Genomic DNA, 25,887 nt, shown 5'->3' on the forward strand with positions numbered 1-25,887 from the left:
CAATTGTTATTACTGGATACAAAACCAATAAATTCTGTAGTAGATTCTGTAAATATACAATTGCCTGTTCAAAAAAAGGGAAAAAATTACTGTAGATGAAAATTATTTCTGTTAAAATGGTAATTAATAATAATGTTGAAAAATTTGTAGAAACATGGATCCACATTCAAGATTATTTTTCAAAAGATCCGATATAAACCCCTGTGTTACTAGGATGAAGTCCCGTAAATATAGGTTGTATAAATTGTGCGGGCAAAGTACCTGTAGGTGGATTCAAGGGAACCGGAGGACTTTGAAACCACAGGGGAATTTGCAGATGTAGAGGACTCCTGTCTATGTTTCAACCGGGGGATGAGCAGGTGAAGCGGTCAGGCTTGACAGACCCTGATTTCCTTTCTGGCTCCCTACATAAATTCCATCATTTGCCAGTACAGAGACACTGTCATTGATTTACTTCTCATTACACTGATGCAGTATGAGGCATTATGCACTAGCTCAGAGGTTCCCAAAAGCCATCCTCGAGGCACCACAACAGTTCAGATTTTAGAGATATCCATGGTTGAGCACAGGTGGTTAAATCAAATTAACTGAGGTACTAAATAAGTCACCTGTGGTCAAGCATGGATATTCTTAAAACCTGGACTGTTATGGTGCCTTGAGGACGGAGTTTGGGAACCTCTCTACTAGCCGATCACAGTGTGTCCCACCTTCAGCGCTCTATTGTCACCTCATCTCATGGTAGTAACACCCATGGTATTGTGTTTTTTCTGTCTATACAATGTCTTGGCTGTCTCATCAAATTCATTTGGCATTTAAATAATGCCCTTGTGCACCATGTAGATTTGAAAGTACGGTACATATGTTTTTTCCCATAATATATACAGTTCCATACGCAAAAATAGAAACCAGATTTTGGTGCATCTTATAATAATTACTATGGCTTACACCCAGGCCCATAAAGACCTGGTCCTGGCACTTTTCGGGGACGTGGCCTAATTGTGGTAGGTGTGGCCACACACCCCTTAGAAAAATATTTAAAAATAAAAAAATGTTTATTTAGTAATTTATTTAGTAGTAATTAGTACCCACTCCCCCTCCTTTCTGTGTCCTGCTTACCCCTGGATCGGAACAGTGGAGGGAGAGAAGTGGTGGACAAGCATTTGCTGATCACTTCAAGGGTGCATTGATATTTGCGACTATAGGAAACCTGGACACATACACAAATACGATCATCTCTGTGATACATGTCACGACATACTACTAGCACTATAAAACATTATCAGGTGTTCCTCTATTATTGTGTAGGCGTATTTCTTGTGAGTTCTAGAGGCCTGGTGCAATGATGACAATTACTGTCAGCAGCATTATCTAGCTGCTTCTGATATACACAATTGTTAGACATGCACATAGTGCAAATGCTTTTGTAGTACAACTGTACTACTCTTGAGATGCATCTGAGTAGTATATTTGGGGTTGGGTATGGGAGACCGGCAGTCGGGATGCCGGCTGTCAAAATACCCCCTAATCCTCCCTTCCTGCATCCTAACCCTCCCCCTCCTCCCGTACTCTAACCCTCCCCGTTAGTACCTAAACCTAACCCTCCCCCCTTAGTGCCTAACCCACCCCCCATGGTGGAGCCTACACTTAACCACCCATGTCCACAGCCTAAACCTAACCTCCCCCCTCCCACAGCCTAACCCTAACCCCCCAGTGGTACCTAAACCTAACCCTTCCCACCCCCTGCGGCTAACAGCTAACCTGGCCCGCTATACTTATGTTCAGAATACCGGCTGTGGGAATTCCATCGTTGGCACCTCAACTGATGTCGGGATTCCGGTGTCGGTGTACTAGCTGCGGGTCGAGATAACGGGGCTGGGATTTCAACCACCGTTATCCCATGCATTGATCACCTAACTACATCCCGTATATTTGGAAATGCACATTCCCTTACATGCATCTTCTCCTGCATATGTTTGGGGTGCAAATCCAGCTCTACAGAACCTCATTGTCTATACTGGAAATCACTATTCCGGTATAATAAATACCTATAATTAATCTGCGAATATGTGGATGAAGCTACATGTATCACTACTGTCAGTTCTGCCTGCAAAACTATTGAGTTAGTGTTAACAGATTCACCTCTCTCATTTACTATGCATACAAGTTAGAACTCTTGTCACTTTGTTCAAATCGGAGTACTGTAACCTTCTATCTCATCTGAAATACATCCCTGAGAAATGTATCTTGCTTTTCTCATCAATCATAGGGGCAGATTTATCAAGCCTTGGAGAGAGATAAAGTGGAGTAGTTACCGAAAGCAACCAATCAGCTTCCAGCTGTCATTTCAAAGACTGTGCTAGGTCAGTTAGAGGCTGGAAAAAAATCATTGTAAATTGGGCAAAAAAAGATGATCAAGTGGTGTGATAAGCAGTGTTTGAATATTTCTCTTCTTGCCCACAGATACTAAATAGGGCTGTATGTTTGGATGTAGCAGCCGTGCCCTAATTTGTTCCTGTGTTTCAATTAAGAATATTGAAAGGTGTGCTATTTAGAGGCTTGTTATGACGGACAGCCCATTTCCTGCTGGTGCACTTGTGTCATTCACTTCCTCCATTATCTGAACACTTTTACATATATAGATAAACAACATATATCTCTGTCTAAAGTCTTAGATGCACTATTGGTCTCTTCCCGATACACAGAGTCATTTGAGAGTATGGTGCATGAGTTAAATAATCTAACAAGCCCAATTAGATTCACGTCGAGAGTGGAGTTAGAGAGAATAGAATTCTTGGATATTAGCATTTTTAAAAAGGAGAATTCATTGGGCACAACATTATTCAGGAAGTGTACTGATCGCATTACACTATTATACACCACCAGTCACTACCCCAAGGCGCTTAAGGGGTTACCTATCTCTCAATTTGTTTGAGTCATATGCAACAATACTGAGTTTGAAAACGCAGAAGAGCAATTAAGTATGATGGCAGATTGGTTCCTTGAGAGAGGATATGAGCATAAAGTCATTAACAGATGTCTGAATAGAGCGAGCCATATCTGTATGAATGACAACACTCCACGGCATACCAAGAAAGATAACGGATTAGTCATAACTACTCAGTTCAATACCAAGGCTATGACATTTGCTAAATCCATAAAGAGACATTGGCCCTTGATCCAGAGTGACATGTGCTTGAACAGTTTGGATAAGGCACCTCTTGTTGCTTTCAAAAGAGGGCCAAATCTCAAACAGTTGTTAATAAAGCCCACAAAAAAATTCCAAAAAGGATCCAGAACAACGTGGCTTAAACAACATAAAAAAACAGGCTGTTTCCGTTGTGTGGGATGCACCACGTGTGGGGGCAGGGAGTTTGCACACCCTCACACAGGAAAGAAAATTGGCATTAAGCATTGGCTGACATGTACGTTGATGTATATGATTTACATCTTAATGTGCCCTTGCGGGTTATATTGTGTTGGCAAAACAACTACAACATTTAGAGAATGTATGGCGAATCATAGTTCCATAAGACGAGCGATGGTTGATGGTCAAAGTGATAAGCCCGTAGCGAGACATTGTATGGAAAAAGGGCGTCAAGTTGTGATGTTGAAGTCCATCTTGATTGACCACATACCCAAAATGGAAAGGGGTGGTGATCGGGATAAGGAGCTTTTACACAATCATAACTCCGACAAAACAAGAAAAAAAGGAAAAACTCTATTTGGTGAGCACTCTTGTTTTTAGAAAATATAAATAAATTAATACATAACTTTTATTGGAAAAACTGTACAATAAAATATAATATGTTATTACCTGCAGCTGTGTATAATAACACGATTCAAAATATGGTATGTCTCACATAAAGAGTATATGAAAAAATATGAATAACCAAAAAGTATAAAGACATAACAAAGGAGAGAGTTTATTCAAAATCTCCTTTGTTATGTCTATAAACTCTCTCCTTTGTTATGTCTTTATACTTTTTGGTTATTCATATTTTTTCATATACTCTTTATGTGAGACATACCATATTTTGAATCGTGTTATTATACACAGCTGCAGGTAATAACATATTATATTTTATTGTACAGTTTTTCCAATAAAAGTTATGTATTAATTTATTTATATTTTCTAAAAACAAGAGTGCTCACCAAATAGAGTTTTTCCTTTTTTTCTTGTTTTGTCTTTGTTGCCTAACTCTAGTGAGCACCACCACTATATTGTGTATCTTTTTCTGGTTTCAGATATTTATTGATAAGAATAGTGGTACTAATAATTATCTTGTCATATACAGTCAGTGCGACGATTTCCCATTTCCCTCTTCCCCATAGTTGTGTACAATCATAACTCCGCCAACACAATGACGTACCCCAGACAACTGCCCGGAACCACGACATCGGGACCCGAGTGTAAGATGAAACAATCTGTGTTGGTCATGTGTCAAGGCAGTGTCACTTGACTTGCCGAAAATTTCTATGGCTGCTTGAAATCTCAAAGCTTTGGATACAGTGGAAGGAGTCCTATGTCCTATTTATCTTTTTCAATACACAGGATCAGAGATTTTGTTCAAATACCGTATATATTATCTCTCTGGAATTCAGATATTAAGAGTGTTGGCTATTTATCTATTATGTGTGGCATAATTTGATTATTTCTTGGCATTTTATAAATAAATTTAATTTTTATTGTCTAAAGATTTACCATCCATCTTTTTGGTGCTGGTTTTAGTGTGTTTTATAGTTTGCTGAATCCTTTGCTACAATACGGTATGGAGGAGTTTCCACTGGCAGAAGGTTTTGATTCAGTAAAAGTTAAATTTTCTTGGACATATGGAAATTCTATAGTTATGAGCAATACTAAATAGCATGCCACTCTCAGTAACGTTACATATGGAATTGTCCACACTATAGATCCTAGTGGATGTGTAGGCTTCTCTCCAGTTTCTTAGGTTGCGGGATTTGACTGTTTATTTCAGCAGTCACCACATTGAAAAATACAGCTCAGTGTAAACTACGATATCTGCCAGAAACAGGCTCTGTGCCCTAGTGTCCTGCTATCTGCTTGTATATACTGTGTTTCCATTACCGACTTGGCTTGTTCCTAACTGTCCATGTGCCTGATGCCCGATTCTCGGTTTAGTGTTCTGTTACCAACCCAATGGTCTCATCCCTTTTTGCTTGTGATCATGATCTGTAGTTCATCTTCTGTCTTTGTACCTGTGCTGCATGTCCTGACCCCTGGCCTGTCTCTATAAATAATTGTGTCTCACTGTGTTAAGAACTTAAGACAGTATCAAGTCAACCACTAGCAATATAATGCATCAATACCCACTGTTATAGACATTCTGCAAGCCTGTCACATGAGTCTGTGGCAATTTGCTCAGGACTTCAATAAAGACTCCTGTTAGCAATGGGGGACACAAAATGCAAAACAGGACAACATTAGTGAATCTCTTCAAGGATTATCCACTTCTATGTGCACACTTCAGTAACCCCTTGCTCCATGTACCGGATTAAAGATTTTGCATGTGCCAATGCCTGCTCATGGCATCATATCAGAAACAACATTTGTGCTGCAGTTCTGCTGCCAAGTAAATTGTTCCTCGCACTTCTGACAATCTCTTCCCTGTTCTCCTTAATATATTTTTATTTTACTATGGAGATTCTCAGACTTGTATGGAGTTTCATCAATGAGTGTCAATCCAGTTTGAGCCTAGGAAATTTGTCTTAGTGTGTGCCAAGCGAATGTGTATGTTGTCATACTCTTCCTCTATAGTAAAGCTTTAGTTTAGTCTTTATGGCAAAAAAAAAATACTCTACTATACAAGGCAAAAGCCTTTAGAAAAGTGTGTGAAGAGCCTTGACCGGTATCATCTGCCTCCACAAGTCTGTTCTTCTCCAGTAGTGCACCATTCGCTTTTTTGTTTCATTGACTTTGGAGCTCAACTGGAATAATAAAGTGATTGGAAGCCGCCTTCTGGCAGGGTCTTTATTACAAAATCAAGAATGAGTTGGCAGGGATATTCCAGCATCCATTATAGACTTAATCATTCTTTGTAATATTACTGATATTCATTTCACAGAGTGATTGATGGAAAAAAAGAAAACACCTGAAAATAGCAGTTCTCCAGACCTTTGGTAACTCCATGAGTAAAAAAATGCAGATGGAACAATTTCAACTCTCAGAAGAGGAGCACTCTTGCAGTCATCTTCTTGGGCTTTGCATGTACTGTGACACCAAGATTCTCTTCATCAGCCAGTGCCCCCAGAAATCAGGAACATCAAATTCCTGATAATTCCCGAGAGACCATGCTGGTTAGCATTGGCAACTCTGCAATGCATTCATTACTCCTCTAGTTTTATCACACATTCTGACTTTTCTTTACTTACAGAGTCAGACTCCAGAAGATGCTCTTGAGAAGTCCAAGTACCTTACAGCTATTGCATCTGTTAATGAAGGATCTATTTGGTTCAAGGCTGTTCCACTTAATTCACATAGTCCCCTATTAACTTCAATCCGCATTTAAAGATGCAATAAAGCTCTATCCCTGCGAATCCCGTCTGCAAACTTCTCCCTGTAATTTTCAGAAAAAATACAGGGAGAATGTGTCTGCACACGTGCCGCCGCCGGATACCGCAAACCCCCCCTCCCCTTTCAAGTATGGGAAATGCAATCTAATAAAAAAGAAGAAAACATCTTATAGGTAAGGCGCAAAATAAGGCAGCATGGAATATGTCAGAAACAAGTCACCCTAACTTGTCAAAATAGTATTCCACTGCCGCAAGTGTAAGCCAAAATCCAGTCATTAATCAGGTACCAGGTAGACCTCCAATATCACTCCTCCTGACATGTTTCGACACCATTGGGTGCCTTTTTCACTTTGAAGTGGAATACCCGGGTCCCATCGCTGTCTATTGTGTCTATCCATTGTGCCTGTTTATACCATCTATCTGGTACGGAGGTTTTACCCCCATTTTTAATACTGTTTGTTTATTAAATGTAGTTTTAAAATACTACACCATGTGAAGTTTTCTTTTTTTCTCTGAGAGATACTGCTCTTTATGGAGGATAAAGAAACCCTTATGAGATTCATTACAGTTTTTCTCAAGTAAGAATCAATGTGAGCATCTTGCTGTCTGTTTCATTATTTTATTGATGTGATGGTTAAAGAAACCTTGATGGGATTTATACTTAACCTCTATAGGTATTATTTATGTGAGCATTTTCTATAAATAGGAGGGCACGTTACATTGGTGGTCCTGTAATTTATTCTACACAGAAGGATTTAAAAAAGACATTCATATTTAACCTACTCCCTTTGAAGTTTACATAAATTGACCCTTTTTTTCTTATATATTGCCATCTGTTTATTTCATATGTGCTTGGTTGGAGTATTCTACTTGAGAAGATTCTATTACTGCTGATTCCTCTACAGATGGAATAATCTACTGGATTGAATATTTGGTGCAAGGACTTTTTTGTCATATTATTGTTTTTATGGGAAATGCAATCTGCTTACTAAAAATATGTGATAATTATGGTTTGGAGTGAGACAATGCGAATTCTACTCCAGTTGCCCTTTAGTAAATTCATGTGATACTAAAATAATGTGAAAAGGGTGTAAAAACACCCGTTTTCACATTATTTTTGTAAAAATAAGGCTAATAAATATGCCTCATAGTGGGGCGGTCTGTATAAAGAGCCAATAAGTTGTAGCACTGTCGGTAAATACTATGGACTTATGCATGTTTCTGATAAGAGTTTGACTTGCGGGGTAAATTCAATTGATGTGTTCTTGACACATTCACTAGCAAATGGGTTGAGAAGGTGCAAGAAGTACAGAGCTTTTTCTTCTACTTTCAACAGCCCATTCATTCAACTGGGGTTTCCAGCACGTGCAGTAAAAATTGAAATCCCATTGAAGTGAGATTAGTAGGAAAGCCTTGTATATAAATGAGTAGCCTTTGAAAATATTGGGGTAACATGCTGCCCCCATATTCCTTAAGGAGTCTCAGTGCTAGAAATACTGGTTTTGTTCCAACTTAAATAGGGAGGGCAGCAAGCTAACATAGAAACCATCCCAGGTTTGAGCTCACCCAACTACTTCAACATCAACTCCTGTATGAGGTCCCTCAGCCATAGTGGAAACCAGTCCCAAACTGATCAGCCTGGAGCCTCTGTGGGGCTCTTTCCAGTTGTGGGGTATGGAGAAATATTGCCTGATGTCCATGTATAATAGTGATCGTTATACCCTGTTGTAGCAACATCAGTGTTAACATCAACTTTTGTTAGACTATGTAAAAATTCCTTGTTCACCACTCTATTAATAAAAAATACTATTCTTAATTTGTAATCCACACAACATTGTATCATTCTAATCCACGGAAAATCTGCTCATTGCTATCCTATTGAAGAATAACTTCTAACTTCCATCCATTGGAAGTGAAAAAAACATAATAGATGCTGCATACTGCTCACTAAGGGCCACAATGCAGAATGACAGAACCATTAAATTACTTGTAGTGTTGTCAGCCACTCACCCAATAACAAGTTAGTTGGCAGTGGGGAGAGTCCTAGAGACTCTCTACTTGTATCACACATCAATAGAGGCTAACAATCTCTTCTGATGTGCCGAAAACCAATTAAGAATGTTGTCAACAGTCATTCATGTCAATGTCCTATTTAGTGGAACTAATTGGAAGGATACAGCAAAATGGTCTTGTTAACCCAAGTGGGGATGTACACAAAGTGAAAGAGGAATCAACTTTCTCAAGTGTGGTAAACTGCTTTAATCACAAATGCAAATATGAATGCTAATAGAAAAGGACACGTATTATAGGTATGGACAGATAGTTGTTATATTGGACTACTTTCTCTAAACTCCTCATTCTTCAAGCTAAGTATTCAAATGCAGGTGCAATAATTTAGCCTTTTTCCTGTGTATAATACCAGATAACATCCTACTTCTAAAACACTGTACATGTCTTTTTATTACAAGTAAAGAGACATATCCAAAGCTAGTTACATCTTTCACTAATTTTCCTGTGCACTTGGGCCTGATGCAGAGTCAGAAATAAATTGGGCATATATTGTACACTGAAACAATTATACACGTACAGAGATGTGACTGCACACCTGGTTTACTACTAGTCATCACTATCATTACGGACTTGTACCTATCCTATACTAGATGCAAAAGATACACCTCCAAACAGGTATATTTCTCTTATGTCCAGGTCTGCAAAGCCGGCCCTCACTGTACTTTGCCCATGAGAACGCCCCGTCACAATGCAGTTCCACCTCTTTGATAATAAGTGTAGATATGAGCAGCACCTTTTGGGGTCACCTGTGTGCAGAAGTATACTGCACTGATGTGTCTGGTGGTGGAAAGGGAGGCAAAGGAAACTCTGTGGCCTCTCCGATTGTATTTTGAGCTGGTGGAGCACCGGTTTCACTGATATGTGAAGAATTGTGTTGAATTAGCAAATACATTTTACACCTAAAACCAACTAGGAATTACTGTGGCACGCTGGAGGGTGAGCTGAAGCTCGATCACTAAATTCATATCCAACCCTTTGCAAAGAGTGTGGTACTAAATGTCAGCAATATAATTCAGAATACAACATTGGCTAAACGTTCATCAATCCAGTCCTCCAAACATAGGTAACCAACATGGACATGCAGCAATACTGAATGTTAGTTATCACCACCTACTAGTCACCAATGATAAATAGACCATTACATTTTCTTGCATTTTAAATACTGCTGTTCCATCATTATTAACTTAAAGCATAGATAGTGAGACCTTGATATGCACTATATAGGGGCTGATTGGAATACCCACGAGTCAGTGCCTTCGGTATGGCTTCTGGCAGCCTCACTGGGCATGTGATCAGAGGCTGATTTCTACTCGCAGCTTATGGAAGTGCGAGCAGATCTCAGATACTGCAACTGGACTCATAACCTTCCAATTAGGCATCCCCATAGAGTTATATTTTATTGTACAGTTGGATGATCTAAAAAAACTAGGGACATATTTTTTTAAATCTGGTACTATCCAAGGAAATTAGTGTCAGTTGGCAACTTTACTGTACTAACCACTGTTCCCTCTGGAAATAGGCTAAAAAAATAATATAGTGCAAAACTGCAGTTGTGATTCATTGTATTGTACAGCTCTGCAAAATGCAGATTTTATCATTTTTTCTGATTTTATCTTTGGCATTTTCTAAAAGTACAGGTCATTGTGAGGGCAGTTTCTCATCATCATCACTTAAGTTATACAAAAGCAGGTGAAAAATAAAAATTTCACATGCTTTTGTATAAATTAAGTGTCAGCCCCATTCATTAATCATGCAACGCAGGAGATAAAGTTGATGTTGAAGTAGCTGGTTACAATTGTGTCCCGATGATTTCCACAGTCCCCATACTTAAGTATGGGGATGTTTCGAAAGGGGGTTGAACTGCGCTCATGCGTGCTGGCAGGTGGCGTGTTTCAGTGTGTGGTGGTGTGTGGGAATGTGGATAAGGGGGTGGGGGGGAAGAGGGGGATGTTGGGTGGAAAATAGGTGTGCTAGTGTTGGGTTCTAAGGTGGGTATGTGGGTGGGGGTATTGGTGTGTTGTGGGGGTCTGGAGAGCTGCACCTTAGTGCGGGCGTACCGACTCCTGCACTGTGGTTAATTCGGAAATGGGGTGGTAAGGTGCGCTATTCCTTGGTGTTGTGGTGTTGACTAAAAAGGTATGATTGCTGGGTGCGGTGTGGGGTTGACGAGTCCAGGGAGGAGGGAGCTGGAACGATGAAAAATGAATGGAGTAAGGAGAATTGAAAAAAACAGGCAGAGTGTGGGGGCCAAATCTTTTATTGGAGTAGTCACAAAGCTGCTCCGATGAATCCTCTGCAAAGTGGGCCTTGGTGATCATACCCCACTCACGGAACCCTTCCACCCACCCCCTGAGACTCCATAGACTGTAGACCATAGGTCCAGCAGGGGATATGTGCCGGTCATCGAATTGCACGTCAAGGAGCCCCCTGAAAGGGTCCACCCACCTCCCCACCTGGAGTCTCATCCATATCCACACCCACGCACAACCCCGCTTTGCCCGGGACTTCATCGGAGCAGCATTGTATCTACTCCAATAAAAGATTTGGCCCCCACACTCTGCCTGTTTTTTTAATTTCTCCTTACTCCATTAATTTTTCATCATTCCAGCTCCCTCCTCCCTGGACTCGCCAACCCCACACCGCACCCAGCAATCATACCTTATTAATTGACACCACAACACCAAGTAAGACTGCACCTTACCACCCCATTTCCACAGTATGGGGATGTGGAAATTGTGTAATTAATCAAGTTCCGAAAAAGCATTTCTTTTCAGAACTTGTGAGTGATACAATATGCCACCTTGAGGTGGCGTACAACATCCGATAACACATCCGTTTACACGGCAGCTTGTGCAACAGGTGGATCTATACAGATCCCTCCTGCTGTGTTTACTTACCTATGGCGTCTCTGGCTCTCTCCTGTGCTCTTCTGCTGGTGGGGAGGTTAGGAGTAGGGATGGCCATTGACCATCGATGATTCAAAATCATCAATGATTTACGGCCGATGTAAAAATGTTTTTGTTACATCGATGGGAGACTACCAGATGGTTTCTCTCAATTAATGTATAAGCATAACCGAATTAGGTTTTTTTTCCAAGTGTCGGGACACGGAGAATAGCTCCACCCTCTGGCACCTGCAAAGCCCTGCCACCATGTTCTGATTGGCCTACAGGCCAGTCGGTCAAAAGACAGGGATGACCACTGGTTGGTGAAACCATCGATGGTCATCCAGTGAATAGTTTGTAACCATTGATGGTTACTTTCTATTTTGCCATCGATGGTAACCATCGATGGTTACACCACCGATGGCCATCCCTAGTTAGGAGCAGAGGTGGCTGAGTGGTGGGAAGGGGTTCAGATGGTCAGACTCCATCGGTGGGTTGGGGAGAGGGGGCAGCTGCAGACACCGGCAGGGGGAGGGCGGCCGGCACTGACTCCGGTGGGGGGAGGGAGCCGGCATTGACACTAGTGGCCACAGGGGGTGGGAGGGGGCTGCACTGACACCTGTGGCCACAGGGTGAGGAGGGACCAGCAATGACACTGGTGGCCGCAGAGGTAGGGGGTTGCGCTAGCACCAGTGGTCGCGGGAGAGGGGGGATCGGCAAAGACAACAGCGGCTGCAGAGGGAGGGAGGGGGCTGCACTGCACAGGTGCATGTGAGGGGAGGGGGGGCCGCCACTGACACCGGCGGGGGGAGGAATCCAGGAATGACCCTCACTGTTGTAAAATAGGAGCCATTTGCAGACATGCCTAAAAAAGTATTTTAAAAAATCAGTATTATAAAATAGGAGCTTAGCCACTTATTGTTAGTGCTGCGCATGCGCTGTTTGAAAAAATACCGGAGGAGATTCTCGGGAGGCACAGCTGAAGGTGAAAACTATCTCACTTCCGAAAAGCTGTCTCCATAAAAGGAGCAGTTTTTCGGAAGTGAATATTTTGTAAGGAAGGAATGATGAATTTTATTTTTTTTTTTTACAATTATTTTGCTTACAATTGAAGACTAAATTATCTCAAGTGAAAACTAATTCATGATGAATAGGCCCCTAAAAGTGTAGATACATTTAGAAATGAGGCATAACAAGCAGAAGGGGAGTTACTATAGGTTTCTGGCTACTGCTCCCCACTTATACAGCAATAAGAAACTTCAGTGGTTGCCTGCCTCTTCCTTACATTACATTAATTGAATCAAATTACCATTTACTTTTATTTACCTTGGACACAATTTTTTTGCTTACCTTTCTTCCGCAGGATGACACTTGCATGCTTGCGGCCATTTCTGTTTTCCACATGGCAGGTGTAATTACCCAGGTCTGCTTCTTGTATGGCATCAAACGTCAAAGCCAGTTCTACCTCCTTCTCCCCGAGGTATTCTCTAAGCAACCTGAATCAACATGGAAGGGAGAAGGAATCACCTTTCCTCACAGATCTAAAAGCATCACTTTCTCCTAGTCCCACTTCAGAAGAACACATTGACATCACTAGGACATTGCAATTGCTTTATAAATTAATACCTAAATATGTCCCATTTACATGGTCAATGTTTGTGCAGAATTAAAGAAAGATGAGGGAGTGACGTGACCTGAGCAGTTCCAGGCACTGTGTGTCAGATCATGGGTGAGGTACCCAAATGGTTCTAGACAGAATGTTAAAGGTCGGTGAATAATACATTGTATCAGTATACACTATTTTGTTCTTTGTTTGCAATTCTGGAAGTATGCACTGCCTGAGAATTATGCCAATGGTTAGGTTGGATGGCACTGCCAACTGCCCAGACTCCTCATCCTGCATAGAGACACTGTAGATGCAAAAGATATAGGGTAATTTATGTCCGAGAACTAATGCTGTAGTACTGATTTAGATCATTTGGGTCAAGGTTAACTGGAATGTTGGCTAAGAATTGTAAACTTATTTTGTGCAATTTCAAATTTAATTGGTAGGCCTATGAAATACTTCTACCAGCTTGTATTAATTTTAGGTATTTAGCTTTATATCTGACCAGAGTTAGGCAACACAAAAAACATCTATATATTGAGTTTTATGGCAAAAAGCATAGCTTTATACACTACATCGCAGCTGTCCAGCACGGCTTTTGAGCATCCAAAATTGTTTTCAAGTTGGCCAGTCACATACATGACCAAATTGTATACATCTGGCCAGCTCACATGCTCAAGATAAGAATTTAAAATCAATATTATGGTGCTTATTAAGTTTAAAATTAGAGATGAGCAAAATTTTTCATTGTTGTTGCAAAATTTCACAAGTTTGACCCTGAGGAAGTGTTCATTGGTGTTTTTCTTTTATCTTAAGCGCAACTACGACACTGCAGTATCATTGCCATCCTTATGTAATATCAACCCACTCAGCATGGCAGCATGAAGTGGACAGCTGGCGTAATTGTTCAACAACCAACTAGATCACTGCTCTTAGATGGGATATTGTATGCAGGTTTCTTTAAAGAGTATTTAAAGAAGCTGTTACATTAAGGCTCATGCCCAGGTTATATAGCAGGGAATCTGGATGGAAGAGGTGACCTAATTGTCTCATTTACAAAAGATAAAAACACATATACATTAATGGCCATCATGCGGGCAAAATAACACAACCAATCAGATATTAGCTTTGACCAGTCTTGCCAAAGTCACACAAATGTCTGATACAGTTATCTTATAATTTATTTAAAATTCCACCGTGCTGTCCAGTAGGAAAATAGAGGACAGTACAGTTCTAATCAGCAGAATCCAGAACAGGCAAAATGCAACAACACCAGTTAAGCTTAGGAAATAATATATATGCAAGGTGCAGGCCAAACAAAGCATAGCGCAGAACATAAAAACATGAATAATACAAGGATATGCATTAATGGATCAGTGGATCAGGCGAGAACTTACAAGAAGTCAGCAGAGGACCCTAATTGTAAGAGCATTAAATCTAATGAGGCAAGGTGAGACTGAGACAAGGATGTGTGTGGGGGCAGGAGGCATGAGTGTGTGCAGAAACTAGTCAGAATGTAGATGGGCCATAGAAAGTGGTATTAGATGGGAGACAGCTAGGGTTTGATGTAGAGGTGGGCCATGGAAAGTGGTGTTAGATGGGAGACAGCTAGGGTTTGATGTAGAGGTGGGTCATAGAAAGTGGTATTAGATGGGAGACAGCTAGGGTTTGATGTAGAAGTGGGCCATAGAAAGTGGTATTAGATGGGAGACAGCTAGGGTTTGATGTAGAGGTGGGCCATACAAAGTGGTATTAGATGGGAGACAGCTAGGGTTTGATATAGAGGTGGGCCATAGAAAGTGGTATTAGATGGGAGACAACTAGGGTTTGATGTAGAGGTGGGCCATAGAAAGTGGTATTAGATGGGAGACAGCTAGGGTTTGATGTAGAGGTGGGCCATAGAAAGTGGTATTAGATGGGAGACAGCTAGGGTTTGATGTAGAGGTGGGCCATAGAAAGTGGTATTAGATGGGAGACAGCTAGGGTTTGATGTAGAGGTGGGCCATAGAAAGTGGTATTAGATGGGAGACAGCTAGGGTTTGATGTAGAGGTGGGCCATAGAAAGTGGTATTAGATGGGAGACAGCTAGGGTTTGATGTAGAGGTGGGCCATAGAAAGTGGTATTAGATGGGAGACAGCTAGGGTTTGATGTAGAGGTGGGCCTAAGAAAGTGATATTAGTTGGGAGACAGCTAGGGTTTGATGTAGAAGTGGGCCATAGAAAGTGGTATTAGATGGGAAACAGCTAGGGTTTGATGTAGAGGTGGGCCATAGAAAGTGGTATTAGATGGGAGACAGCTAGGGTTTGATGTAGAGGTGGGCCATAGAAAGTGGTATTAGATGGGAGACAGCTAGGGTTTGATGTAGAGGTGGGCCATAGAAAGTGGTATTAGATGGGAGACAGCTAGGGTTTTATGTAGAGGTGGATTTTCATGGAGTGTTTATAGCTTCACTAGTGGTGCTCAAGGTACCAAACATTGGCAGAGCAGAGAGTCTGGGAGGGAGTGTACTTTGAGAGTGGGTTGGGATATAGGGGAAAAAGTCACTTGAACACTTAGCAGGTGAGGGTGAAGGGAAATAATTTTATTTTGTATGGAGCAGTTTGCCAGTGTGAGATTCGGCAAGTTGGAGTAGTGGGAGAGAAATACCACTCTCACCACTGCATTAATAATGTATTAAAGTGGTGAAAGGAAGGCCACATAGAAGGTTACAGTAGTCAAGGCAGGAGATAATGAGATAGTGTAATAGAGTTTGGGAGGCATCAGTGTATAGAAAATAGTATCCTGAGAGACTAGATAGTGAGAAGAAAAGGGTGCTAAAAGGTAGCTACAGTATCGATACAGCATTTTGCATGATTTACACAATCATTAAGTAAGTCTGTGTATGTTACATTACACCCACCTTTATATAATGAACACAAATCACTTCTCAATAATATCATAGTTTTTCAATCATTATCTGTGACAAATTTCAACAATACACTACACAGACAACCAATGCATTGTTTAAAAAATAATCAGAAACAGAAATTGTAGATTCCAATTACCACCGTCTTCCAATTTCATAATGAGGATCTGAAGTAATTTAAGGTAAAACATGGGAAATTTCCATAAAGAAGAAAAACACAATCTTGTGAAATGTATCATCTGAATTTCTCATTAAGCACACAAGTTACTTGTCGTCTTCCGGCACAATTACAATGTTTTCAGTGCACGTAGTTCTCATTTAATTGGAAAGATGCAGATGTATTATTACTATTTGCAGGATCATTGAAGCACAGTCCAGAAACATTTAGATGAGAGCTTATGAAAGCGTGAATTATAATTGAGGAAGTGGTTCTATTAAATAACTACCTTTTCATTACAGGTTCACAAGCTGATTTCTTAACCCCGATAGCATTTCCAATTGAAGACATATTGTTATTTCTTTGATCATTAAAAGAAGGACTGAAGTGTTCTGCAAGTGACATTTCCATAATCAGAGATCAATGCCTGGTTATATATCCATCCCCTGACCTTTTACACCTGCTAATCATGAAAACACAGTATACACCATAGCCAACCGACTAATGTGCAACTGTACTTTTAGAATTCAAAATTAGAAACTGTTGATTACAACATTTCTCTTAATTTAATGGCATTTGGTATGATTTACCGCCTAACCCTAATTCCCCCTCTAAGTGCCTAAACCTAACCCCCCTCTAAGTGCCTAAACCTAACCCCCCCCTTCTCTGCCGCCTAAACCTAAGTCCCCCGGGGGGTGCCTTACCCTAACCTCCCCCTGGGGGTGCCTAACCCTAACCCCCCCTTCCCCTAGCCTGACCCTAACCTCCCGGGGGGGTGCCTAACCCTAAGTCCCCCCCTGGGAGCCCTAAACCTAACCCTCCCCCCTCCCGTTGCTGTCCACGCTCGGCATCCCTTCAATCGGGATGCCAGGCGCCGGTCTCCCGATGTCGGTAAAATGACAGGCGTCTAGATTTAGACACCTGTCATTTAACCCTCGCCGGGATTAAGCAGTCGGGAAGCCTGCGGTCGGCATTGCGTCCGCCGGCTTTCCGAACGTATACCATTTAATGTAGTGTCTCTATCTCTCTTTTAACCCAACTAGAGCTTGCATGCCTCTGTATGGCTTCATCCAGCATATGGTCTGGAAAGTGATTAGTTTCAGAGGTTTTTTTTTAGCAGAGTTTCACTTATATGTACTATAGAAGGCCTCATATCCACTGGTATTAAAATCCATGCATGTACTGTATATAGATCTGATAATGTTACATTTGCACCGCATTGGGGTTTTTCAAAAATGTCTTGCTACATTCAATACATTTGAGGTCAGTAAAGTGACCATCATGCTAAAGGCCAGTGTATAAATGGTCTAATACATACTGAAGATTCCACATATAGGAAGTGCCTCTTTTTGATGGACAAGGTCCTCAGCCCTTTTTATTTCTGAATTATCCCTCTTTTATTTATATGTTCCACTATTGGAGTTGTAAGGTGTTTCTTTATATTTTAAAGACATTATTTGTGCTGCTGCTGTTATAGTTGTTTGCAACTCTACAGTGAGCTGTGATTTATGAACATTTGTATGAAGAAGTGTGTGGGGGCATATATACATTGGCAAGGCCGTACATAAAGTGTGGTATGGAAAGTGCTGATTAATATTAATCATGTCAGAGTGGGAAGAAAATGGGAAGACATATGGGGTGGAATGTACTAAAGGGGAAAATGCGGTAAAACCCCTGGGGGTTTTACCACATACCCCATATGTTATGCATTCCGTGCTTTGTCCGGATGGGCAACGCTATCTTCAGGTGGCGATACCCAATAGTGGATGCGAAGCTTAGTACATCCCGCCCATGGTATTGGTTGTACAGCCATGGCCAAAAGTTTTGAGAGTATTGGTATTCACAAACTTTGCTGCTTCAGTGTTTTTAGACCTTTTTGTCAGATGTTACTATGGTATACTGAAATAAAATTACAAGCATTTCATAAGTGTCAAAGGCATTTATTGACAATTAACATTAAGTTTATGCAGAGTCAATGTTTGCAGTGTTGACCCTTCTGTTTCAAGACTTCTGCAATTCGCCCTGGCATGCTGTCAATCAACTTCTGGGCCACATACTGACTGATCACCACCCATTATTGCCTAATCAATGCTTGGAGTTTGTCAGAATTTGTGGGTTTTTGTTTGTCCACCCGCCTCTTAAGGATTGACCACAAGTTCTCAATGGGATTAAGGTCTGGGGAGTTTACTGGCCATGTACCCAAAATATCAATGTATTGTTCCCTGAGCCACTTAGTTATCACTTTTGCCTTACGGCAAGTGCTCCATCATGCTGAAAAAGGCATTGTTCATCACCAAACTGTTCTTGGATGGTTGGGAGAAGTTTTGGTACCATTCTTTATTCATGGCTGTGTTCTTAGACAAAATTGTGAGTGAGCCCACTCCTTTGGCTGAGAAGCAACCCCACACATGAATGGTCTCAGGATGCTTTACTGTTGGCATTGGAGTTCAGAGACGCCCTTCTTCACCACAGTGCAACTGGAAGGAGTAAGGTGCAGCCCATTAAAAGTATAGGACAAAACCAAATTCCCAAGGCTTGCCCCTAAAATGCACCTCTTCACCCCATTATCTCACTTATCCACAAATAGAAACTTTATTTTTGCACTTCTCAACAAAAATAGGCACAGCAGTGCACCTCCTTTCCTCATTCTGCCCAGCTTTCCCATTGACTGGTGCGGGCTTCAGCTCCTCTGCACATGCCACTCTTGCTCCATAAACCTTATGCACTTCTGCCATATAGCACTTCTCAAAAGAGGCCCTCTGAGCACTATAGTAGGAGATCATTTTATCAACAAAACTTAAGCTGCCCACATACAACATTGTATTTGGCAATGTGATTCTATACACTGTATACACTGACATCATGTAAGTGTCACTAGAGGTGTGGCACACACTTGATGACAAATTATGCCCTATGACCCAAGAGATTGTTTAGAATGTAATTGTGCAATAATGGAAAACAATAGATATCAGTTTAATGAATATACGATATGTAACAGGCCATGTTCTAATCCTAGCAACTAAAGCTGCAAAGGCCAAAGAGTGGAGGTCACCTAGCCCATCTGTGTTTGATAAGATATTGTCTGTATACAGGGCCTAATCAGAGATGTACTGTACGCCAATGCAGCAAATATGTACCCAGCGGCTCTGCGAAAATATGCAAATATCACAGCCACCTGGATTTGTATTGAGACGCCCACCAGCGGCTTTGCAATTCCAAGTGATAGCATACAATGATGCAACTCGCAGATCAATTGATTGGACTTCGAAGTAACCCTATGGTCGCGCAGAATGGCTGCAGGCAGAGACTCGCTCCCAAAGCAATTGCGACACACCTGCTTTTGAGTTGCCACCTCCCCACAGGTGCAGTTTGCCGATAATTGCCCAAACTGTGTAAACATCGCCATTGTGTCCATCTCTTTATCACGCCCACACTTTAAAAACCAGAGTGTGATCGATGTCTATAACCAGTGGCGGCTCTAGAGGTGGGGCTGCAGCGCAGTCCAAAATTCAAATATGGGAACCACACCAACTGCCAGTGAGTCCTGGCCGGCACTGTTTGGCAGCAATTGGGGTGGCAGTTGGTGTGGCTCTCCAACTGAAGTTTGGACTGAGCTGCAGCCCCAACTCTGGAGCTGCCACTGCCTATAAGTGATCTAATATTCTTAGTTACACATATACATGTGGAATTGTTTTGGGAGGTTCTTACTTTTTGTGAACTCTTACTATAAACAAACTCTATATATGTAGGTGAATATGGTGCCCCAACCTAACCCCTGACTTTTCCCTTTTGCACACCTTTTATAAGAAAGTAGGGGGCTAATTGTATTCTCTAAAATGTAATACACATTTTGGAATACACCGATTTTAAGAACCGGCCTCTCGTTAAGAACAATAACGGGAATGCCACTATTAAATTCAATAAAGTAAAACATTTTGGCTATATTAGGTATAATTCACATATCCAAGTGTGGGTGTGTTTTCATTAATATACACATGAAGCCTATGATAATTCCTGTACACATACATCCAGACAAACAAAGCAATCACAAGAGGTGTCATTATTTAGCCACATTAAGGTTTTACCTGATTACGCCTTCTTTAATGTGATTTTCTAATTCTTCAATAAATTTCTCTCCCCTCATCCAGTAGATCATGGGACCCGACTCGCCACTAAATCCAAAGAAGGCTCTGCAATACACACTAAGTGGGCTGCCTGAAGGGAAAATGAAGAAAACACATTAAGCACCTCTGCTCTGCCTTCTGGTTATTTCATTGCAGAATGATGGCTTTTGTCAAAATCCAGTCAGCACTTAAAAACAGTTTTTATAATATACATACAACATGAGTCTTAAAAAAATCACTTAACTTTAACAAATACAACTTGAGAACCCTTTTTGTCCTCCTGTAGCATACGGCTCTATAATTTTACCTTGTACATAATGCCATTCTGTTATAAGGGACCCTATCTACTTCAACTTTTATAGCTTTTTCTGACAAATACAGTATATAAATTAGCAACACTACAGTACATACTGTATACACACTTGAGCAACAGTATAATATTCCACAGTGAAGTGCTGAAAGAAAGTTTGCTTTCAATGCATTAAAAGCAACATTTAATCATCATTAAGGCAGATTTGCTATTGCTTATTAAAAAAATCTAAATAAAAAAGGAATTAAAAAGAAGAGCATCATGAAATGATCTACACTCATATCTATATAATAAGCGACAAAACAAGTCTGTCTCTCTGTCCATCCGTTTGTCCTTTATGCACGGCCAGAGTTTTGGACCTTGCTCCACCAAATTTTGCATGGTGATGCAGTTTGCCTAGGTTTGAACTTCGTCAGGGCCACACACTGTCACATAATCCATAAAAATAGGGACACTTAAAATATACAGGTTATGGGGCTGGCTCTAGTGGAAATTGTCAGTCTGCCAAAAACCTGTGAGAAAGCTACAAAGTATCCTTTTAACCTCAGTCTGAGCAAACTTGATGACTCATGCAAGTTCATATTAAATCCAGAGCCTCTGTGCTTGCCTCCAAGGGCGTAACTAGAACTTTGTGAGGAACATAGCAATATCTTAAAAGGCTTCCCCAGAGGTAAAAAAAATATATACATTTGACCCCACACAGACCCCATTCAGGTTTTGCCACACAGCAGTACCCCTTATACACATTATGCCACGCACTAGTAGAGCCCCTTACACATTATCCCACACAGTAATGCCCTGTACAGGTTATGTCACATAATAGTAGTGCCCCATATAAACCATTATTCCACATTATAGCAGTGCGCTTACACAATATGCACCCCAGCAACTCACCTCCCCGTGTCCCTCCAGCAGCCTCTCGCCTCCCCCTGTGTGCCATCTGCAGCCAGCAAGTGTAGATTTAGGACGGGGCCACCAGCTAAGTACAGCTGGCGCAGCAACAGACATGGACAAGACAGCACTAGCGCAATTTGAATCTGGCGCTGGTCGCAAGCCAATTGGAGATCACAGACTGGTAGCCAATCAGGAGCCGCCATGGCTGATTGGCTGCCAGTCCTTGAGCTCTGATTGCCTCATGACTGGCGGAGCTGTCTCTCCATGACTGCCTGCCAGGGCGCCAGCTGTTATCAGCTGATGGGCCAGCACCACATCAACATCTCTGACATCCGTGTCCCCCTCGATGGCCCTGACTGGACCGGCCAACCATGTGTGCGTGACTGGGTGCAGAGGGAGCAGCGGGTCACAGAGGCAGCTCAGGCACCGTAGCAGCTGCACCCCTTGCACCCACGTTAGTTACACCACTGTTTGCATGCATGTTAGCAAATAGTGGGGTCCTTTTCAGGATCAATGGAATGGGGTTATAGGTAAGGACAATGGAAACAAATAAAGGCTGCAGGTTTACTACAGGGTTCAGTCTACAACCCGGGCAACGCAAGGCATCCCAACTAGTGTATAATGCAGATGAAGATTACACGGACATACCCAAACTACCTTTTTCTTACTGACATGTGCCTCTTTTTTTTTTCTTCCAAAATCATTATAGTATCTTTTATATTATACTGTGACGTTTCTGTTTACAGGAAGCTCTGGTTTATGAGCATTTGTATCAAAGTGTGAAGGGATGCATGTATATGGATAAAAGTGATGATATAATGGCCCGTTACACATGTGGAATTGCTAGTCTCTACATACGAGGATTGTTCAAAAAGTAATGCCTAAATGCTCACAACTCAAATTTTATTATAGATACAGATTTGAAAATTTGCAGTAAAATACTTTGAAGTCTTAGTAACAGAATGACTCTATTCAAAAAATTCACCATCTGCCATCAAACATTTTCTCCACCTCTCAGCCTAAGCTGTGAATCCACTTTGGAAAAATTCCAGTGGTTGGTGTTTGACCCAGGAACGTATGGTGTTTTTAACAACCTCTATGTCTTCAAAATGTTGACCACGGTAACAGTTTTTGAGAGGGCCAAACAGATGAAAGTCAGAAGGGACCAAATCAGGACTGTATGGTGGATGTGGCATTATTGCTCATCCCATTTTGGCAATGGCCGCAGATGTTGCCATCAAAGTGTGAGGTCTGGCATTGTCGTGGTGTAAGATGACATTTGACAGTGGAATTGTTGACCTTTTTTTGCGGATGGCTTCTTTCAGCTTCTTAAGAGTAATAATGTATTGATCACTATTGATTGATTGGTTTTGTTCCAAGTAATCGATGAGAATAACACCTCGGCAATCCCAGAAGAATGTGGCCATGACTTTGTTTACGGATCGCTGTGATTTAAACTTTTTTGGCCTAGGTGAACTTAGGTGTTTCCAGTGCTTTGATTGGGCCTTTGTTTCTGGGTCATAAAGGAATACCCAGGTCCAGGGCCGCCATCAGGGGGGGACTGCCGGGACTGAAGTCCCGGGCCCGGACCCTGTCAGCATGAGAGGGGGCCCGCGTGGCTCCTACCTAGTACCGCCCGCTCCTACCACCAGTGCATACCACGCACTACCCCCAGGAGTTAAAACTGGGGTGGGGTGCTGCTACCGCCTGCCGGCCCACACTACTCGTTTGCCCGCACTTGCTCCAACTCCAACCTGAGAGCCTCCTCTGCTGAACCGATTAAATTCCCCTCTCTGATCAGGCTGAGCAAAATGGGGGCGGAGCCAATGTAGTAAGCCCCGCCCCCGTACGGCCGCGATTTACGTCATCCCGGAGGGGCGGAGCCTGAGGCAAGGTGCCCGCCCCCATTATCAAGCTGCTGTTGCTTCAGAAAAAGTATGTATGTGTTTTAGCATGTGTATGTATGTGTCTGTATGTTTTTGTAGGTATGTGCTAGTGTGTATATATGAATGTGTCTGTATGTGCTAGTGTGTACATATGTGTTGGTGTGTATGTATGCTAGTGTGTATATATGTGTATGCATGTTAGTGTATATGTGTTGGTGTGTATGTATCTGCTAGTGTGTATATATGTGTATGTATGTTAGTGCATATGTGTGAATATTGTATATGTGTATATAGAGTATGTATTTGCCTGTATGTGCTAGTGTGTACATATGTGTTGTTGTGTATGTATGTTAGTGTGTATATATGTGTATGTATGTGTGTACATATGTGTTGGTCTGTATGCATGTTAGTGTATATGTATGTGTTGGTGTGTATGTATCTGTATGTATGATAATGCATATATATGTGGTAGTGTGTGAATACTGTATATGTGTTAGTGTGTGTACACTGTATATGTTAGTCAGTTTATATGTGTATCGATGTGTTAATGTGTATATGTTTGTTATATATAATATATACATGTTTACTATATACTTTATATATAAATTATAAATATGCGTATATATATATATATATATATATATATATATATATAGTAAGCAATTCGGCGGCACTAGGAGACTTGGTAGTGTAGAGTAAAATGCCTTTAATATCCTACGTTTCGGAGGTTAATCCGTCGTCGGGGAAACGTTTCCCTGACGACGGATTAACCTCCGAAACGTAGGATATTAAAGGCATTTTACTCTACACTACCAAGTCTCCTAGTGCCGCCGAATTGCTTACTGTTTGTTTGGGTTTGAGACCCGTCGGAAGGCACAGGAGCGCAAAGAACCTTTTTCCCTAAAACAAGTGCCGGATTCAAAGATTGCTATATATATATACACCCCTCCCAGAAAATCCATAGTTTGCCCCTGCTCTTGTTCAATATATTTTTTTCTCCTTTGGAGTCGGCGCGCAAGACTTCATGACGCCATGATGCTGGAAGGGAGAGGTCAGAGGAGCTGCGGTGCGCGAGGAGCAGCGCCAGCCAGACCTGAAGGAGAAGAAGCCAGAAGAAAGGAGCATTCTTCAAGGCATTAAGGTAAGTCATGATTTATGAGATGTAGCGGGGGAAGGAGGAGCGGCGGAAGAGGGGGCCCAGGGGCCCTGCCTATTTTGGCAGTCCCGGGCCCCACAATTTCTGATGGCAGCCCTGCCCAGGTCTCATCTCCTGTAATGACATTTTCCAAAAACGTCTCAGGGTTGGCTTCAAAGTTAGTCAAAAGGTCATTCCACACTTCCACCCTCTGGGCCTTATGATCCCTGGTTAATTGCTTTGGAACCCATTTAGCACACACTATACGATATCCCAAATCATTGATTAGTATTTTTACAGTGCCATGGCTACATCATTCAAGTTCATCACTGATATCTCTGATGGACACACAATGGTTTTTCTGAATCATGGCATCGACTTTGTGTCAGTTCTCTGCTGTCACTGCAGTTGATGGTCTGCCACCATGAGGTTTGTCGCACACGGACTATTCTCCCAATTGAAAACGCTTCATCCACCTTCTGACATGGTTATAGTCAATTGTACGCTCACCATACACTTTTTTCAGTCTTCTGTGGATTTCTGTAGCACTGCAGCCTTCATTTTGCAGAAATTCAATGATGGCTCTTTGTTTCATCTAGGATTCCATGGTATTTCTTGGACTACCTCAATAAAACTACATATATAGTTAGCAGACATATTAAACTAGAAACTGACAAAGTTTCAAATAAATGTTGCATATTATTTCAGAGTTATGAGCATTTAGGCATTACTTTTTGAACAACCCTCGTATTTAAGATAACGGACCATTCATCATCAGGGGTCCAATAGTACCACCTGATACTCAGCAAACTCCAAAAACTTAAAGTTTTCAACGTTTGCTTGTGAGAATAAACACCATCTGAAGATGCTGCTTGTTCTCAGAGCCCCTCTCCTTCCTATGGGAAGGAGTTCCGAGGATGCTAAGAGGGATCAGTGCGGTTCCCTCCCCTGCCTCCTCACTCACTCCTCAGTGGCTTTGCGCAGAAGCCGGCAACAGAGACAGGTAGATAACGCTGCTACAGAAGTAGCAGTGTTACTGATCACTGAATTGCTGTAGTGATAAGTATCCCCTGATGGGAGGTGCATAATTAAGTATCCCCCACGGTGAGGTGGATACTTTATCATCGGGGGGCTATACTCATCATAATGAGAAGAGAGGCAAGGATGTATTCATTATTAATTAGATTTGAGAAAGAAGAATAGTATACATATTTGAGGAAGGCATAGAATTAGGGGTATATTATTGTTACTGGTGATTTATATTATTCAGTATTGCTTATGCTCCCAGTGATACTTACATGTCCATAGCTGTTAAACCTGGTAGCAATCCAACAAAACCAAAAATGCTTTGCTGAGTCCCCATTGGCAGCAATGGGACCTTAT

The 25,887-nt window shown here is 41.6% G+C and overlaps 1 protein-coding gene across 3 annotated transcripts in view; it reads right to left on the minus strand.

Annotated features, from left to right (window-relative positions):
- The window catches only part of IL1RAPL2 (interleukin 1 receptor accessory protein like 2), a 1,136,349-nt gene that overhangs the window by 26,912 nt on the left and 1,083,550 nt on the right, over positions 1–25,887 (minus strand). For all 3 annotated transcript variants that reach the window (XM_088482887.1, XM_088482888.1, XM_088482889.1), the window contains 2 exons: positions 20,241–20,370; positions 12,837–12,982 (listed from right to left, as the gene is read on the minus strand). In XM_088482887.1, the coding sequence (XP_088339013.1) occupies positions 12,837–12,982; positions 20,241–20,370 (276 nt within the window). The remainder of the gene's footprint in view (positions 1–12,836; positions 12,983–20,240; positions 20,371–25,887) is intronic.

Source organism: Taudactylus pleione, unplaced genomic scaffold, assembly GCF_031769625.1.
Source record: "Taudactylus pleione unplaced genomic scaffold, aTauple2 ptg000296l, whole genome shotgun sequence".
Classification (NCBI taxonomy): domain Eukaryota; kingdom Metazoa; phylum Chordata; class Amphibia; order Anura; family Myobatrachidae; genus Taudactylus; species Taudactylus pleione.